Raw genomic sequence first — 17,843 nt, forward strand, 5'->3', positions numbered from 1 at the left:
TGATGTAATCTATGACATTACGTGTGGGACAGGCGAAGAGGCATAGCTGGGCCAAAAGAAGTTTTGCAGGCGCTTGCCCAGCCCATCACACAGTGCCAAAGATCAGCTGGTTGTCAGGCTTCTGTGCACAGCTATGCAAGCCTTAAGTGGTTCTAGACTCTGAAGCAGTGGTTCCCAAACTTTATTGAGTCGCCATCCCCTTGGTTCCATAAACTCATCCCCAGTGTCCCTTGCGCTAACCCTATAAAAAGCATTATTCAGAACAGTGGCTTGCACGGCCCACTAAGGAAGATAATAACACAACAAAATTCATTCAAGAATATTGCATGAATTTCCCCCCACATTCTTATTAACGAAAACAGAAGGGTGACGGAAATTTAGAGCATAAAATATTTGTCTGTAGCAATTTATCAAACATGACAAACCTTCACCCACCACTGCTGTACAGTGACAAATTAATAAGAAAATCAGCAGCTGTTCCAATAACTGCTATCTTGTGAACTGTGGCAACTCAGAATCATAAATCATAAATAAATGCAACCTAAGGAAATAGCTTTGAGAGCAATAAGATTAGTAAACAAGGAAAGTACTGTATTTTTCGCCCTATAGGACACACTTTTTCCCTTCCAAAAATGAAGGGGAAATCTTTGTGCGTCCTATGGGGTGAATACAGGCTTTCGCTGAAGCTTGGAGACTGAGAGGGGTCGGTGCACACTGACCCCTCTCGCTCTCCAGGCTTCAGGAAGCTATCAGCAAGCCTGGGGACCCTACGGGAGTTCCCACAGGGCTCCCCACGCTGCGAATAGCAGCCTGCCGCCCGGCGTGGAGCACCCTGAAGCAGAGCGCCCCGTGCGCCGGGCAGACATCCGCAGCGTGGGGAGCCCTGCGGGAGTTCCCACAGGGCTCCCCACGCTGCGGATAGCAGCCTGCCGCCCGGCACGCACAGCGCCCTGAAGCAGAGCGCCCCGCGTGCCGGGCAGACATCGGCCAGCCCCACAATCTCAGGGGACAGTGGGGAGGCGCAGCCCCGGCATCCCGCTGTTCCCCGACCTGGTTTTTTGGGGGGGAAATAAAGGAAATTTTTTCCCCTTTATTTCCACCAAAAAAAACCTAGGTGCGTCCTATGGGACGAAAAATACAGTACTTCACTCTAGGATCCAGCCTGGTCAATTGTAAATAAGCGATTAACGTGCTTCTGAGCGCTACCCCCACCCCTGGTAATCCTACCCCCCACTTTGGAAACCAGTGGTCTAGAAAAACATAACACAAGGGCTAGAAGTATACCATGACTGGTTTTTAAAAACCAAAACCAAAGTATTTAATGAGATGGAGAGAGGAACCTTTAGAATGAATGAATCGATTTATTTTGGTCACTAACCAGAGTGGAACCCTTAGGATACCTTGCTCATGCAAATACAAAAAGAAGGGATCCATTTTGAAATTCATTCTGTATTATAAATTATGCTATCTTCTTTTAATGAAACAGGATCCAATGTAAAGCAAAAGGAAAGTTCAAGCAAAACAAACTAGAGGATTCCCTCCCACAACCAAGTTAACTCGTGAATTTGCTCAATGAATTCTTCTCAGTTGTGATGTTATGGAGAATCAAAAGGACAAGCCCAACTGAAGCCAAGAGAGATGAAAGAACTTGATTCTCCTCTGGTATAATCCACAATTAGACATGAAGGCCTGATTCCATGCATGTTTACTCAGCAAAACAAAAGGACTTTTAACCTGGGACTAAGCTCCATTGAGGGACGCAGGTGGCACTGTGGGTTAAACCACAGAGCCTAGGGTTTGCCGATCAGAAGGTCAGCGGTTCGAATCCCTGCGACAGGGTGAGCTCCTGTTGCTCGGTTCCTGCTCCTGCCAACCTAGCAGTTCGAAAGCAGGTCAAAGTGCAAGTAGATAAATAGGTACCGCTCCAGCGGGAAGGTAAACGGTGTTTCCGTGCGCTGCTCTGGTTCACCAGAAGTGGCTTAGTCATGCTGGCCACATGACCCGGAAGCTGTATGCCGGCTTCCTCGGCCAGTAAAGCGAGATGAGCGCCACAACCCCAGAGTCGGCCACGACTGAACCTAATGGTCAGAGGTCCCTTTACCCTTTACCTTTAAGCACCATTGAACATAGTGGAACTTACTTCCGAGTAAACATGCACGTCCGAAGCCTGATCACACTTAAGCTTCTTGAAATCAACCTTCTACTATCAGCCAAATTTCTTACCTTATAAATTTGTGGGCCAGATGTTCCACAAAGTGGTAGATTTCATTCCAGTGGTGCAAGACACTTCCTGATCTGGAAAAGAAAATCATTCCAGGCAATATTGGTTTAATTACAGAAACATTTAGGTTGTTGCTGCTTTATTAAGGTTTGGTTCATCTGGACATCTGTGGAGCTCATCAGGTTCAAAGCTGATCTCCCGTTCAAAATGCCTTTCGCAGTTCCTTGAAGGGGGAGGGGGAAGGGAAATGCCCGTATTTCATCTGTAGCTTTTGAAAGGCCCATGCAGATGATAGATCTTCCAGGTGAGCCCCGGGGACTGTTCCTTGACAAGGATAAATAACTGCAGCACTGGACCTTTAACTTGGCACTACACAAATCACACAAGGGCTGCCTCTGATCAGCCTCCCCGCACAGCTTTGAGTTGGGCTCTGTCGCTGCACAGAGCTTTTCAGCTGATTTCAATTGGGAAAGGGGAGACCAGGGCCGGCTCAAGACATTTTGGCACCTGAGGCAGACCCCCAAATGGTGACTCCCTCCATGCCAGGTAAGAAGTGGTCAGGGAAGATCTCTATCAGGTACAGGGGGTGGGACTCAACACCAGGATCTGCTGCCCTGGTGGATCCTGCCACCTGAGGCAATTATCTCATTTTGCCTCATGGCTGGGCCGGCCCTGAGGAAACAAACCTGTTCTAAGTGAGAAACAGTTCAGTAGCATTAGGGAGAAAGTTAGATAGGGCTGCATCCACTGTAGCACAGGTTAAGGTCCCTTAGTGATTCACTGGTTCCACTGGCAAAACTTTCTGAAACAGTGGAACACTTGTTGTGCAAGGCGAAAGTAGCACACCATGAAACATGAAAGAACACCTTAAAAGATTGCTTAGGTCAAAAGCATGGAAGAATACATCTAAACCAACATCCTACTCCCACATTGGCCAGCCAGATGCCCAAAGGGAAGCTTCTAAGCAGAATCAGGGCCGTCTTACCCATAGGCACTAGGGGTGCGGGGCACCCGGGCACCCGGCTATCAGGGGTGCCAGGCTAAGAGTCTGGGGCCTGAGAGTTGAGTCCGCATAAGAGCCCGTCTGTCGGTTGGAGCACCACGGCGGGCTCTTCTGCTGCGGGGGGCTCTGTGCCATGAGTTCAGGGGTGACCGAGCCAGCCAGCTGGTCGGCTCCACCCTCCTGCGTGCCTGGGACTGGGCAACCTGGGCGCACCGGGAAGATCTTTGCACCCCACATATGCTTAAGACAGCCCTAAGCAGGATTCTGCTTTGAAAGCCATCGAGGTTGGTTGCCATCCCTGCCTCCTGTAGGAGCAAGTTCCATAGATTATCGTTTATTGTAACTATTGATGCGTTTTACAGATTTGATATATGGATATAGTTTTAATTCTATCTGTGTTTAATTGTATTCTATTCATTGATTTGTCTTATGTTTGTAGTGGTTCTTGTTTTTATCTTTAAGCTGCCTTGAGTCCCATCAGGGGAAAAGGCAGAGTTTAAATACCGGTAAATAAAATAAACAAACAAGAAGAAGAAGAAGAAGAAGGCTGCATTCAGAAGTACTTTCTTTGATCGGTCCTGAATCTTTTAACATCCAGCCTCCTTGGATACCTACTAGTTCAAGCACTGAGAGAGGGAGAAAGACTCTTCTCTATCCACCGTCTCCATGCCAGTCATAATCTTGTAAACTTCTATCATGTCCCCTCTCTCTCACCTTCTCTCTAAACTAAATGCTGTTTTGACCCTAACCCTAAAAGCCACCCAGGAGTGGCCCTGAATAAAATCTCCCATAATATGGAGTTTTCACAACCTGGGTGCCATCACTGAGGAAGCCCCGTCTCAAGAATCCTCGACGACAGTTCAGTAATGTGCCCATATTGTAAATGAGGCAGGACACCAGATGTCTTACTCTATTTGCCAACTGTCATTTGTGAATTTCTGGCTAAGGTAAGATTGGAAACAGGGGCAGAGGCTCCGGGACGCCTTTCTTAGCCGCCTGCCTCTCAAAATTTAGTGTCAGAGAATGAGCTGCCCCCAGCCAGGATATTGAGAGTCGGGGTGGGTAGGTGAGTGAGAAATGTGGTTCGGTTCACATTTTAATGCAAGTCTGCCTCATTTTGAATTTTCAAAACAATACGTGAACTGAAATGCAGCTGTCCGTCCAAATCCAACCTGCTCTGAATTTTGTGACAGAGTTCTCCAACCAAAACATGTGTATGTTAAGGGAAAGTGTGTGTTGAAAATACACGTGTCAGTGAAAATGACCTACAAAGGTGCATTGAATTATGCAGCTCTGCTTGCAAAGCGTATAGAGATCAGGCAAAATTGTACACACAGCTACATGTGCTAAGAGAAATGGCACACTAAAATGCTGGTGAAGTTTTGGAAACATTGTCTAGCTGCTGAAAACTCCCTTTGAGTTATCCAAGGGTTATAAATACTGTTAGCTAAGCCAATGGATTACCAACGATAAAAGAATGGAGGATGAAATTAATTGACTATGCCGAACTTGACAAACTAACAGTAAGGATCTGAAACCGGTGGGACCAGAAATTCACCGAAGACTGGAGTAAATTTACGGATTATTTGAAAAGTATTTGTGACGACCAGACGACGTTTGTAGGTTTACAAGAAGTTCTGCGAGGAATAAGATTAGAAATATTGTAAAAATGCAGAAGGAGAGAGGATATGTTAAGAGATGTAAAGGCAATATTAAGTTAGGAAATGCATAAGAAGTGATTAAGACGGAGAGGTGCTGATGGAAGTCCAATAAGATTGTATTTGTGATAAATTGTGTGGTATGTTTTATACTTTTGTATGATAAAAACCAATAATTATTTTTTTTTAAAAAGCTAAGCCAATGGATAACGGTAATAATTGTATTTGTTGGGTCAAACGTCCAAATGCCTGCCTACAGGAGGTCTGAAATCATTTTCTGGCGTTGGGTTGCTGAGGGTGGGACACTGAAAAATCCTGGCCTCAGGAACTCATTGCAGTTGAGAGTTCTCTCAAGGCAGCAGTTACTACATTTTTCCCCTTTAAAGAGAAGCAGCTGAGGAACAGCCATTGCGTTTAGAGACACAGGTCTATTTTCCATGGTCTAGGGAAGGAATCCCTGCCCTGGTCGAGCTCTATAGAGCTCCCCGCGGCTCCGAACGAGCTCCCTTTTCGGCTCTGCTGCTGCGACTCAGGGACCCGCTAGACAAGAGGCTTCTGCGTTCTTGGTGGTTTGGAAGGAGCCTGTCTCAGTTACACACCACTTTTTAAATTCGCCACATAAGTACATCCTCCAGCTTTTCGTCTCCCCTCGGAACAAGAATCCAAACATCTAAAATTACAGCTCTTTTTTCCGTGAGACCTTCCCACACGCCTCCTCGCACAGGAAAGTGCTGCCACCGCGATGTTGAAGGCCAGCAGAAAGGAATTTAAATAAATAAATCCCCTTTCTTTGCAAGGAGGGTGGCTTCTCTCCCTTCTAGAGGCAAGAGTTGAAAGTAGAAACACGAAAAGAAAAAGAAAAAACCCACCAAAAACTCCCGCAGTTCAGAATCGCCAAGAAGGTTCACAAAAGGTCAACCAAAACGATCAAGTAAATAAAGGAACTCCTCGGTGAGGAAACTCCTAGAGAAAAGGTTTGTAAAATTAAGCATGCACTGGAGAAAGAAAATAGTTTTGCCCTCTTTCATAAAACTAGAACTCCAGCGAAACAGAATGTTGGAAGATTCAGGACAGATTGAAAAAACAGTCGTTCCTCGTGCAGCACATTGTTAAACTATGGAACTCACTTCCACAGGAAGTAGTGATGACCGCCAACCTAGATGGCTTTCAAAGAGGATTAGACAAATTCATGGTGGAAAATTTGATGGCTATTAGCCAGGATGGCTCCACAGTTGGAGGCAGTAACCTTTCTGAACATCAATTCAGAAGGAAACCAACGGAGAGGGGCGTTGGTCTTGCGTTCGAATCCTGCTTGTGCATTTCCCAATAGAGGCATCTGGTTGGCCACTGTGAGAACAGGATGCTGGACTAGAAGGGCCACTCCTTATGTTCTGCCTCTTAAAACAGCTGGTCTAACCATGAGACTCTAACCTGAAATGGCCTCTCACTGTCTTACGAACTGCAGGTCTGCTCAGTATAACAGTGGATGGGCAAAGTCAAACCTGAAGCTCTTCCTTCAGGTGATCCTTTATCTTCAGAGCAAGCTTGGATCACACAGCCCTTCAGGAGGACAACAGTTCTCTGACAACCTTTCAAATAGAGGCAGGGCCGGCCCAAGACATTTTGCCATGCGAGGCGAACCCGATGGCTCCTCCGACCACGTCTCACTCCTACAGAGGGTCTTATGCCACATGCACCCTCACCCAAGCTGCTTCCAAGCTGGGCAGGCATGAGAGGAGAGGTGGGGTCTATGCTCAGCAACTGGGCCAGGTGCCATGCCTGTAGCCTTTACCAAGCCTCCACACTGCCCACCCAGTTCCTCTGGCACTGGCACTGGCAGCGGCTACAGCCATCAGCCAGAACAGGGCACAAGCTGCCGCCATCTTGGACTACCTGTGCAAGAACATTGTCTGCAAAAGCGAAAGACGGGGAGAGGGAAGCCAGTGGTGTGCTACTGCTTATGTACTAACTCGGTTTGTTTATTTGCAGTTTAGGAGAATGCTCCAGCAGCTGCACACACAGCCCCATCGGAGGCAGGAGAATGCAAGATGTAGCCATCTCTGCCACCAGCCAATGGGGGCTAGAGGAATCAGGCGTGGGATTGTTGGGTGAATCCTTTCGGCGAGGGAGGTTGCCCCTCCAGAGAGGGAAATGAGCTAGGAACCTGATCCAAACCTGCCACCCCTCTCACTTTCCCCTGAAGCAGCTACCGAAACTCATTATATGGTAAAAAAAAGGTAAAGGACCCCTGGACAGTTAAGTCCAGTCCAAGGCGACTAGGGGGTTCAGGTGCTCATCTCACTTTCAGGCTGAGGGAGCCGGCATTTGTCAACATACAGTTTTCTGGGTCATGTGGCCAACATGACTAAACTACTTCTGGTGTGACGGGACACCGTGATGGAAGCCAGAGCAAACGGAAACGCCATTTACCTTCCCGCCGGAGCGGTACCTATTTATCTACTTGCACTTTGATGTGCTTTCGAACTGCTAGGTTGGCAGGAGCTGGGACTGAGCAACGGGAGCTCACTCCGTTGCGGGGATTCGAACCGCCAACCTTCTGATCAGCAAGCCCAAGAGGCTCAGTGGTTTAGACCACAGTGCCATCCCGCATTATAGAGCTGGTCATGAAAAGAGGATGGTTGTCCTGTAAAGGAGGATACATGGCGACTCTATAGCTGAGTGGCAGGAGGCAGACCGTGCATACTACAGGTCTGGATGATGAAGATCCCAAGGAGGTTATTTTTAGCGGGGTGGGGTGGGGTGGGGAGAATGAAAGAACAAAAATGAGGTAGCATGACAACAAAGATGAATGGAGTTACATGAATGAAAGGGGAACTCAATGCAGACATTCACAATCAACTTCACAGAGTAGAGGCAGCTCCATTCACTGCAGTCCCAGATCTCACAAAAGCAGCTTTCAAATAGCCTCAAAGAAGTGACACCAAAAAAATTGCAGTTATGTGGCACGGAAAATGGAAGGATCATAAAACTGCAGGGTTGGAAGGGGTCCAAAAGGCCCATCAAGTCCCACCCCCTGCAATGCAGGAACAGACACGTTTTAAACTCAAATCTGCCACATTCAATGTCATTGAAGGGTTCACATTTGACTCAACGTTGTAGGTTTCTTAAAAAAAAAATGCCCACCCCAAAATACTCATTTTTAAAAACTAAAACCCTGCTTTAGCCTCAGTTGTGAGCTGAGTTGTGAGCTACACTATCAGATGGTCCAGAGTGAGGGCAGGAAACCTGGGCTCTTCCAGATGTTGCTGGCCTCTTTCTCCCATCAGCCTCCACCCATCATGCCAAATGGTCAGGTGTGATGGAGGCTGTATAACACCTGGAGGTCCACTTGGTCTGTATCAGCCTTCTCCAACCTGGTGCCCTCCAGATGTTTTGGACTTCAACTCCCATGAGCCCCTGCACCCCATGGCTGTGCCAGCTGGTACTGATGGGAGTCTTCTTAAACATCTGGAGGTCTTCAGGCTGGGGGAGGCCAGTCTATAGCAATCAGACTGGGTTTTTCTTTTTTTGTTTAGGCAACCCTATCCAAATTTATGAATCTTTGTTTTAAAACTGCTGGGCTTGTCCATACTTGGAAAAATTCTATTTCTGCTTGATTTCAAAGTTTGCTTTTATTGGTATTTTCTTGTATGTAATATTGTTTTATGCATACTGCTCAGAGGTGTTTTTGATTAAGGGGCATGTAAATCTTGCTGGTAAATAAACAAAACAAAGCAAACTTCTCTGGGCAGCTCATATTAAAATATTGGAGAAACCACATTAGAGAGTCCTAGAGCACTTTCGTGACAAAGGCAGCAGCAGCATTTGTGGATGAAGAGTTATCCGCAGCTGGCAGAGACATACAGATGCGGGAAGAAATGGTAAACAAGAGGGTCAAATAGCATTTGCCGTTTGACTCAACTGCTTGCCATTACTCTCTCCTCCCCTCTCCATATTCCTGTCAACTGAGGACAGTCCTCCATGCCTCTGATAATGCAGACTCTAGTCCCACCAGAATCTGCCCTATTTACAGCAGAGAGTGAGGGCCCTTCCAGAGGGCCTGTTTAACGAGCATTCGTTCTGATTCGTTTGAACACAAGAACGCCGGAAGAGGCTGCAGGATCAGGCCAATGACCCATCTGGCCCAGCATCCTCTTCTGACAGTGGCCTGTGAGAAACCTGCAAAAGCATGCTTTGAGCAAGAGAGTGCTCTCCCCTCCTGTGGTTTCCAGGGCTGGTATTCAGAAAAACTGCTGCCTCACAGAATTGGAGAGTTCAAAGGGACCCCCAAAGGTCCTCTAGACCAGTGATGGCAAACCTTTTAGAGACCGAGTGCCCAAACTGCAACCCCCAAACCCACTTACCGTATTTTTTGCTCTATAGAATGCACTTTTCCCCCCTCCAAAAATGAAGGGGAAATGTGTGTGCATCCTATGGAACGAATGTAGGAGGGAGGGAGGCAGGAAAAGCCCCCAAAAGCCACACACAAGCTCCGTGCGGCTCTTGTGGGCTTTTCCTCAGGAGGGACAAGGGACTGATGCGGCCAGTCAGTCCCTTCTCCCTCCTCGTAGAAAAGCCTACAGGAGCCACGTGCTCCTTAAAGGGTGCATGGCTCCTGTGGGCTTTTGCGGGAGGTGGGGGTATTGCCATAGCCGCGCACAGCCTCTCCCGGCTGGAGAGGTGACCCGTGGCTATGGCAGCAGCCATATTTATTTATCACAAAGTGCCACAAAGGTATTTATCACAAAGTGCCACCCACAGCGGAGGCTCCGCAAGGGCAAACGTGCGCCCTGGGGGTTGTGGCTCAGTTTTGCCCACAACCCCAACGCCCCATCCGAGGCGCTTCTACTTGGACACAAGTCCCAGGATCCACGCCCAGTCTCTGAAAACAACACAAGCACCTACTTGGGGATAGCGTCACATATCCGAATGGGACCAATGCCCCACCTGGCCTTTCCCTTTGCGCCTCCCTGGCCACGAGGGGACCTTCTTGGTCTGGGCATTCTGTGTGGAGTGGCTGAGGAAAAGGAGCCCAAAGGCACTGCAGGAGACAGGCCAGTTTCGGGATTTCGGCTCTTTGCTGTCCCGCTCTTGCAGCACCTGAAACCTCAGTGCAATTGGTGCAATGAACTCAGGGCAAAGAATACTTGCAACCCCTGTTTTGGAGAGAGTTGGCGCCCTGACGGGCATCGAATCCCGCTCCTTCCGTGCAGTTTCCTGCACCGATCCACCGCTCACATGGCCCAAGTTGAGCTGAGGATTCGACGCACCACCTTTGCCTTTTGCTGGCTCTGTGCTGGGAGGAGAGCGCATGTGCCCACAGGGAGGCCTCTGAGTGCCCCCTCTGGCATGTGTGCCATAGGTTTGCCACCACTGCTCTAGACCAACCCCCTGCAATTCAGGGATCTCAGCTAAAGCATCCATGGCAGACGGCCATTTAACCTCTGCTTAAAAACCCCCAAGGAAGGAGAGTTCATCACCTTCCATTTGCCCAGAAGCCCTTCCAACCGTTCTCCTTCCACCTCAGGCTAAGCGGCTGAGACCCACTGTTACAAACTGCAGAGGCAAAGCAAGGCCAGTGGCGCTTTTCCTCTTTGAAACCCATCGAGGTTGGTGACCATCCCTGCCTCCTGCGTGAGAGAGTTCCATAGTTTGACTAAAGGTAAAGGGACCCCTGACAGTTAGGTCCAGTTGCAAACGACTCTGGGGTTGCAGCGCTCATCTCACTTTACTGGCCGAGGGAGCTGGCGTTTGTCTGCAGACAGTTTTTCTGGGTCATGTGGCCAGCATAGCTGAGCCGCTTCTGGCGAAACCAGAGCAGCGCACGGAAACGCCATTTATCTTCCCGCCGGAGCGGTACCTATTTATCTACTTGCACTTTGACGTGCTTTCGAACTGCTAGGTTGGCAGGAGCAGGGACCGAGCAACGGGAGCTCACCCCCTGGCGGGGATTCAAACCGCCGACCTTCCGATCGGCAAGCCCTAGGCTCAGTGGTTTAGACTACAGCACCACCCGCGTCCCATAGTTTGACTAAGTGCTATACAAATAAGCCCCCTTTTTTAACCTGTCCTGAATCTTCCAGCTTCCATGGATGTCTGTGGGCTGTCATGTTATGAGAGAGTGAGAAAAAAACTTTCCCCTCTCCACTTTCTCCAAGCCATGTATAATTTCTTTTTTAAAAAATATATTTTTATTAAAGATTTATTGGTTGTTGTTTTTTCAAGTTACATTTTCTACAGATCAGTTTCATTTGTTGAGACATTAGTGTTACGTTAGGATGAGAAGGGGGAAAGAGGTGGAGGTGGGCATGGTGAGTACACCTGGAGAGGGACACAAGTGAAAATACTCGCACCACCATTCCTCCCAAACAAACTGAGGGAAATCCCCACAATAATAAACAGGTTCACAAAGACCATGCTTAAAGCATGGAAAGCAAAAGTAGGTAAACTGTCCCCAACCCCATCCCCACTAATTCCCCTGGCACGCCACCCATTATTCCATCACGCAGCACAAAACCTCCAGATAAAAACCTGGGAAGCCAAAGGCTTATACTGCCTAACAGACTTCTACAAAAATAACAAACCCTTATCAACATAAGAAATACAAGACAAACTAGGGGACACCCAAATGCCCTGGCTAACACACCACCAATTACATGCCCTCTTAAACAACCCGGTACAGTGGTACCTCGGGGTTAAGTACTTAATTCGTTCCAGAGGTCCATTCTTAACCTGAAACTGTTCTTAACCTGAAGCACGACTTTAGCTAATGGGGCCTCCCGTGCCGCTGCTGTGTGATTTCTGTTCTCATCCTGAAGCAAAGTTCTTAATCCAAGGTACTATTTCTGGGTTAGCGGAGTCTGTAACCTGAAGCGTATGTAACCTGAAGCGTATGTAACCCGGGGTACCACTGTAGTAAAATCAGCAACAACTAGGCCCCTGACAACCTTCGAAAGTCATGTATAATTTTATAAACTTCTCTCATGTGGCCTCTTATCTGCCTCTTCCCTAAGCCTTTAAGTTCCAAATGCTGCCACCTTTCTTCACAAAAGAGTTATTCCATCTCTTGGATCATTTTGGTTTCCCTTTTCTGCACCTTTTCCAATTCTACGATATCTTTCTGGAGGTGAGGCGGCTACAGCTGCATGCATTATACCCATGCAGCTGTACCATACTTATAGTCAATAAATGCCCTATTAATTGAGCAGAGTTACACCGGGCCCAGGAAGCGTTTTGGGTTCCCTGGCAGAGAGCGCATTCGGGCCCGACTCTGATCTCTCAGAAAGTGCGAGCAATCTGCAATCCTCATCACCCTTGTGGCCTTCCCTTCCCCATCCCATGAAACTTGGCACTCCAGAAGAAATATTAGACCCAAATTAAAGTGGCCAGTGCAAGAAGCTGGAGGCAGCCCTTGCGTTTTAGAGCAGGAAACCGGAGCGGCTTTCTCCTCTTTTTCTGAAGGGGCATGTGGTTTTGTTTCCCTCGGGGGTCTCCCTCTGCCCCAGTTGCCATTCTGGGGGCTTCTCAGCTTGGCCTCCTGGACCAGCAACTAAGCTTGCCCACTTTGAGAAGCAAGTATGTGTTTGAACGCAGCCTGCAAGCAATTCTGCTCCCACTCCAGTTTTCCTGCCACCCCAGACTGAGCGGCTGAGACCATTGCTCCAGTAACCGAATAACAACATTCAGAAGGAGAGGTGTTGGCCATTTTCCATTTCTTTTCTTTGGCTGTTCCAATGCCCTTTCTAGGCCAAAGGAGTCCAGGGTCTTGCCATATGGCTCTTAGGAAGCATTTTCGATGTGAAAATGGCCAGCTCAAGAAGAGCGCCAACGTGGAACGCGAGACTCACACCGAGAAGAATCCCAGCCTGCGGAGTCCCTGGGTGATCGTGACCCATCTCCCTCCCTCTTTCCCACTACTCTGCCAGCCTGGCCTTTCCTCGAGGGGTGCTGGGAGGAGAGCGTAAGAGCCCTCCCCTGTGCCACCCTAAGCTCTGACTTCGGAGAAAGGGCAAAATAAAAATGTGACCAATGAGATAGATTTTTAAAGACTGGGACAGCAATATTATGGTCATAATATTGAATTTGATAAGTGGGAAAGACTATGGACAAAAACAATTAAATTTACTGTAGGTACAACACTTAAGGAAAATTTAATGAAGATGATGTATAGATGGTATATGACTTAACTGTCAGGGGTCCTTTACCTTTATCTTTTTAAACTTGCTAAAATGTATAGAACTCCAGAAAAGGCATGTTGGAAATGCAAGGAGAAGGAAGGGAATTTCTTCCATATGTGGTGGATGTGCAGTAAAGTTAAAGCCTACTAGGATATGATATACAATGAACTGAAAAAGATTTTTAAATATACTTTTATTAAAAAACCGGAGGCTTTTCTGTTGGGTATTGTGGGAGAAGAAATTCCAAAAGTAGACTTAAATATGTAGTATGCTACCACGGCTGCAAGGACACTTTTAGCCCAGAAATGGAAGCAGCAGGAACTTCCAACTTTGGAAGAATGGCAGATAAAAATGATTGAATATGCAGAACTGGTAAGGCTGATGGGGAAGATCTGAAACCAGCGTGACGAACTGTTTTAAAAGGACTGAAGTAAATTATATGAAAGAACATTGTAAACATTTGAGAACGTTTGCAGGTTTGATTTAAAATATTTTGCAATTATAACTTTTGAAACTGATTTACAAATACTATAGTATTTTTTTTAAGTAAGAAGGTAAACAGGGTGATGTAGAAATGTTAAGAGGGGGGAAGTCAAGGGTCAGTATGAGCAATTACAGTATATTAAGATAAATTATTAGGATAAAAACAAAGCTGGAAATGATTTGCTGAAATATCTAATTGAACTAGAATACAAAAAAGGGAGGTGTGAGGAGGTCAAGGAAATAAGCAAAGGAAAGAAAGTTATGTAAAGGTTTGATCTGTTGTTTTTTTTAATTGTTTGTATTTTTTCTGTCTTTTTTATTTTTATTTTTTATTTTTTATTTTTTCTCTTTGTAATCTTTAAAATTTGAATAATTTTTTTTTTTTAAAAAAAGAAGGGTCAGTATGAGCAAAGTTGCATGTGATGATATGCTTTGATATGAATGTGACAAAGGAAAAAGGAAAAATATGAAAACTTAATAAAATTTTTATATTTTTAAAAAAGAGTAGGACAGCAAGATCTCCACCGTGAGATTGCCCTTCTCAGAGTCCACCCACTCCAGACCATGTTGGAAAATCACAAGATGCAGTATTGCATAGTGGTTAGAGTGTTGGACTTTGACCTGGGAAACCAGAGTTCAAATCTCCACTAAGAAAGCTCACTGTGTGTGACAGTGGGCCAGTCACTGTCTCTCAGCCTAACCCTACCTTGCCGGGCTGTTGTGGGGGTTAAATGAGGAGGGAGCGAGAGCCAGGTGTGGTTCCTGGTGAAAAAGGTGGGGATTTATATTTATAAGCAACAAATAAATAAACAAACAAACCTATTTTGAAACTGAGGAGATGCTCCATGTGTGAAAGGGTCTGCTCTTTGAGGAAGGAAAATTAAAACTTCCACAAGGCCCATGCCCAGCCTCTTGGGGCCGTGAGAGCAGCTTTTTGAATCCAAGCCTAGATGGGGCCTTTTGTTTGGGTTTTGCCCTCCCCATCTTATGACATGCCTACTTCTATTAATGTTGCCAAAAGTCCCGTCCCTCTATTCTCGGGCACCCGCACAGCTGGACAAATATTGTAAACGCAACCGTAAGCCTCTTATGTAAACACAATGGCATGGAGTCAGCTGTGGGGTAAATAACATGAGTAAGCATTTTATATCATCTCTGGACACTATTAAGCAAGAGAAAGCAGCAAAGGGAGAAATGTGCATTTCATTAGCTGGGAACAAAGAAAAAGTGACTCAGAGTTAAAGGGAGAGAAACGTACATTGGGGGTGGGGAGGAGAAGCCACAACAATTGCACTTTCCAACACATTGGCCAAATCGCAAGTTTCTTCTTCCTTAGAATCCAGAGTCTGAGGCTCAATTCAGGAGAGGAAGGTTCCTCTCCATCTCTCTTGGAGAAAACAGAGGTGGCAACACCGGAGGGCAAAAAGATAGCATCCCTTAGCTACTTCCTTTGCAAAAGTTTCCCAAACTTTGCTTTGCTAGGTGAAACACAGGCATGTCTCTCCCTTCAGAACGTAAGAAGAGCCTGCCGGATCTGGCCAATGGCCCATCTAGCCCAGTGTTCTGTTCTCACAGCGGCCAACCAAATGCCCCAACAGGAAACCCACAAGCAAGACCTGAGCCCAAGAGTCCTGTTCCCTCCTGTGCTTTTCAGCAACTAGGATTCAGAAGCATCACTGTGCCAACTGTGGAGGCAGAGCAGAGCAGCAGCCCTCAAAAGCCCTGGCCTCCTCCACGAATTTGTCCACTCCTCTTTGAAAGCCATCTAGGTCGGTGGCCATCACTAGTTCCATGGTTGGCCACATAGGGAATGGCAGAAGAGCCTTCCAAGGGGCAACCTCTGCACAAATCACCAACCCAATTGCAATCACTGCAAAATGGACCTGTTGCTGCTGCTGCTGTATACTTTTCCCAAATTGAGATAAGCTAGACGGAGAAATGCAACAGGAACCTGGAAGAGTCCTTAGGGGTGGGGGTAAAAGTGAAACCTCTTTCTGCTGGCCTTTGGACACCTGAGAAGTGCGCTTTCAAGACCCATCTTATTTTTATGAATGCAAATTGCTTTACATGGTTTTCAACCTGCCCTGGGTGGAATTAATAATAATAATAATAATAATAATAATAATGCTGATTAAACGGAGGTGGGGGTAAGACAGCTGCTGGCCTTTTGATGCCCCTGAGCTCGTGGGCAGCCTGCCCAAAGCTCCCTCCGGGTCGCCCCCGAGAGCCACTCACTTGTCCAGGATGAAGTAGAGGTCGAAGCCCCCGTAGCAGGCGGCGCCGCCGTCCTCCCGGCTCCTGCCTTGCCCGCCGCAGGCGAGCAGCACCGTGGCGAAGAGCAGAGCGTGCCAGCCCCAGCGCGGGGGGCTCGGCGGCTTGCGGGCAGCCATGGCGGGGCAGGATCCAGCGAGCCCCGGGCCACTTGCGCGCCTCCTCCGCCTCACGCCCTCGCCATGCAGGGCTGCGCGGCGCCGAGACCCCAGGGAAGGATCGCGCGCAAGGCAAAAGAGCAAAAGGCTCTCCCCGTTTGCAGAAGATGATGCCCAGCGGGCTGGCCGCCTCCTCGCCTTTCAGAGGCGCTTCTCCTGGCAGCGCGCACAAGGCAGCATCGCCGCCGTCTGCAAGGCGAGAGGCGGCTTCCGGAGGCTTCTCCCCGGGTCTTTCCCTGCGCGTCTTTGCCTCAGATTTCGGAGAATGTGGGAAGGCTCTCCCTCCCCCTCCCCAGGATGGCTGCTCTCCGGGTGGGGGTGGTCCTGCCCCGCCGTCGAGCCCAAAAAGAGCCCCGACGGCGGCATCTAGTGGCCGAGGACGCGAGAAACGCACAAAGGACGGGGCAGCGCGCAAGATCCTGGCGGGATCCTGCAAACTCTGCTCGACGTGGCCTGGGGGGAACCTGCGGGCAGGATCGAGACCAAGAGGCCTCTCCCCTTTCCAGCAGATGCTACGCCTCCTTTGTTCTCTTTTTTAAAAAACTTTTTTTTATTCAAAAGTTAGGGAGTTCTAGAAAGATATCTTTCTAGAAAGGAACATTTCGTACAAAGATTTCCATAATAAAAGACAAAAGTGGAAAGGACCTAACAGAAGCAGAAGACATCAAGAAGAGGTGGCAAGAATACAGAAAGGAACTATACCAGAAAGAAATGGATGTCTCCTACACCCCAGGTAGTGTGGTTGCTGACCTTGAGCCAGACATCCTGGAGAGTGAAGTCAAATGGGCCTTAGAAAGCACTGCTAATAACAAGGCCAGTGGAAGTGGTGATATTCCAGCTGAACTATTTAAAATTTTAAAAGATGATGCTGTTAAGGTGCTACACTCAATATGCCAGCAAATTTGGAAAACTCAGCAGTGGCCAGAGGATTGGAGAAGATCAGTCTACATCCCAATCCCAAAGAAGGGAAGTGCCAAAGAATGCTCCAACTACCGCACAATTGCACTCATTTCACATCCTAGCAAGGTTATGCTTAAAATTCTACAAGGCAGGCTTAAGCAGCATGTGGACCGAGAACTCCCAGAAGTGCAAGCTGGATTTCGAAGGGGCAGAGGAACCAGAGACCAAATTGCAAACATGCGCTGGATTATGGAGAAAGCTAGAGAGTTCCAGAAAGACATCTACTTCTGCTTCATTGACCATGCAAAAGCCTTTGACTGCATCTACCACAGCAAACTATGGCAAGTTCTTAAAGAAATGGGAGTGCCTGGTCACCTCATCCGTCTCCTGAGAAATCTCTATGTGGGACAAGAAGCTACAGTTAGAACTGGATATGGAACAACAGATTGGTTTAAAATTGGAAAAGGAGTACTTATTTAACTTATATGCAGAATTCATCATGCGAAAGGCTGGGCTGGATGAATCCCAAGCTGGAATTAAGATTGCCGGAAGAAATATCAACAACCTCAGATATGCAGATGACACAACCTTGATGGCAGAAAGTGAGGAGGAATTAAAGAACCTTTTAATGAGGGTGAAAGAGGAGAGCGCAAAATATGGTCTGAAGCTCAACATCAAAAAAACGAAGATCATGGCCACTGGGACCATCACCTCCTGGCAAATAGAAGGGGAAGAAATGGAGGCAGTGAGAGATTTTACTTTCTTGGGCTCCATGATCACTGCAGATGGTGACAGCATTCACGAAATTAAAAGACGCCTGCTCCTTGGGAGAAAAGCAATGACAAACCTAGACAGCATATTAAAAAGCAGAGACATCACCTTGCCGACAAAGGTCCGTATAGTTAAAGCTCTGGTTTTCCCAGTAGTGATGTATGGAAGTGAGAGCTGGACCATCAAGAAGGCTGATCGCCA

The 17,843-nt window shown here is 47.5% G+C and overlaps 1 protein-coding gene across 1 annotated transcript in view; it reads right to left on the minus strand.

The window, feature by feature from the left end:
* ANTXR1 (ANTXR cell adhesion molecule 1) overlaps positions 1-16,336 on the minus strand; it is a 133,450-nt gene extending 117,114 nt beyond the window's left edge. The window contains exons 1-2 of the mRNA XM_081868473.1: positions 15,778-16,336; positions 2,224-2,295 (exon numbers count right to left, since the gene is read on the minus strand). Of these exons, the coding sequence (XP_081724599.1) occupies positions 2,224-2,295; positions 15,778-15,932 (227 nt within the window). The 5' untranslated portion in view covers positions 15,933-16,336. The remainder of the gene's footprint in view (positions 1-2,223; positions 2,296-15,777) is intronic.
* Between the last annotated feature and the right edge of the window lie 1,507 nt (positions 16,337-17,843).

The sequence above is a fragment of the Podarcis erhardii genome, assembly GCF_964252035.2.
Source record: "Podarcis erhardii genome assembly, chromosome: 7".
In the NCBI taxonomy this organism is placed as follows: Eukaryota; Metazoa; Chordata; class Lepidosauria; order Squamata; family Lacertidae; genus Podarcis; species Podarcis erhardii.